The following is a 1,614-nucleotide window of genomic DNA, read 5'->3' as shown; positions in this document are numbered from 1 at the left end:
ATCAGTTTTTGGCTTAGGCTCTGGGCTTGATTTGTATTCCTTGCTTTGGTATTTTCTTTCTCATGACTCAATGGCTTCTAATCTCAATGACCCCTTAGACTGATAAACCCAGGGTCACCTTTTCCTCAAAGACTGTCCTTATAGGCATTCTTACTTCATAGGCATAACTGGACTTTATGAGTAAGCTAAGAAAGTATTAGGTAATAATGGAGCTGTAAAAAGAAAATCAAAGTCAGCTCAGCGCACATAGCACAGTGGTTACAATGCCAGCCACATACACTGAGGTTGGCGGGTCCGAACCTGGCCTGCCAAACAACAATGACAACTTCAACAAAAAAATAGCCAGTGTTATGGTGGGTGCCTGTAGTCCCAGCTACTTGGAAGGCTGAGAGAATCCCGTAAACCCAAGAGTTTGAGGTTGCTGTGAGCTATGACACCACAGCACTCTACCGAGGGTGACACAGTGAGACTCTGTCTCAAAAAAAGAAAAAAAAATCAAAGTCTTATGGGCCACCCCCGCCAACTCCTTAAGAAAGAGAAGGTAAAATTCTCAGGTACCTGTGAATAACTGGCCCCACAAATCATTCATTAAGGAAATTTCTTGCTAACTTTTCATGAGTAAGAACATAGAAATTGTACCTATGTCTAGCACCTAAAATGAAAGCCTGTTCAATTCTACACTAATAATAAATTACAAGTTTATCTTGCAGCTAACACAACTGGAGACAAGACAGAATCAGACACTCTTACACCTACCTTGGGACATCTACGTAATTGATGATTCTTTTACTCCCTTATTTTTAGGTAACATGTTGATTTCTTGGGCCACATAAGAATGTTGCTAATACCTGATCAGCCTCTCTGCCCACTGTCTTTTTCCTTCTCTCTATGTCTTTAAAATGCTGAAGTTTCCAACTTCCCCTTCAGAAAAAGAGCCACAGCTCTTCTGCAGTTAGTATTTTTCCTGGGTAGGTCCTCAAAATCTGGGTTTAATAAACCTCCATTAATTAAGATTTTTGCCTCAGCTATTTATTTGGGTTGGTAGATATTTCTACCAACAGATATTTCCTTTTTCCCATTTTCAGTTACTTCTTTATTTTTATAGTCTGAAATTATTTCTACAGCCCCTTTTATAAGTACTTGTTTGATTCATACTTAAATTTTTTTCCTGTTTTGGCCTGAGTGCCTCCATTCCACATGTGGTCAGTGTCTTCATAGAAGAAAAAAATATCAAGTTTTACATCATCTTTTCCCTGGAAGGATAATTCCAAGCTGTCTTCTACCTGTGGGGAAAGATGAAAACCTTTACAGATTGAAATAAAGGATACACGTTTTTAAAAAATTTATTTTTAAAAAAGGTTCTTATGTTGTACACATATAGAGTATTAATTCTAAGATGTATTTTCAAGTTATACACCTCTGAAACTGGGATGCATCAGTAACATGCCATCACTTAATTTCTTTAATTGCATTTAAAATAACTGCTTCTAACAACTGACAGCAACTCAAAGCAACTCAAAGTAAATCACTTATGGTGGTTAAGTTATCACTGCAGAGAAAATAAAAACATCCTGTTCCAGATCAGTTTTCTGGTTAAAGAAGGAAAGGGCCAAA

General features: G+C 37.4%; 1 protein-coding gene across 2 annotated transcripts in view; it reads right to left on the bottom strand.

Annotated features, from left to right (window-relative positions):
- Positions 1-1,614, bottom strand: part of FKTN (fukutin) — a 72,537-nt gene that overhangs the window by 29,805 nt on the left and 41,118 nt on the right. For both annotated transcript variants that reach the window (XM_023510610.1, XM_012802377.2), the window contains exon 10: positions 1,156-1,283. In XM_023510610.1, the coding sequence (XP_023366378.1) occupies positions 1,156-1,283 (128 nt within the window). The remainder of the gene's footprint in view (positions 1-1,155; positions 1,284-1,614) is intronic.

The sequence above is a fragment of the Otolemur garnettii genome, unplaced genomic scaffold (assembly GCF_000181295.1).
Source record: "Otolemur garnettii isolate 467f Iridium unplaced genomic scaffold, OtoGar3 scaffold00014, whole genome shotgun sequence".
NCBI classification, from domain to species: domain Eukaryota; kingdom Metazoa; phylum Chordata; class Mammalia; order Primates; family Galagidae; genus Otolemur; species Otolemur garnettii.
The sequence above is the reverse complement of the archived record's forward strand: the minus strand, read 5'-3'. Positions and strand labels throughout refer to the sequence as shown.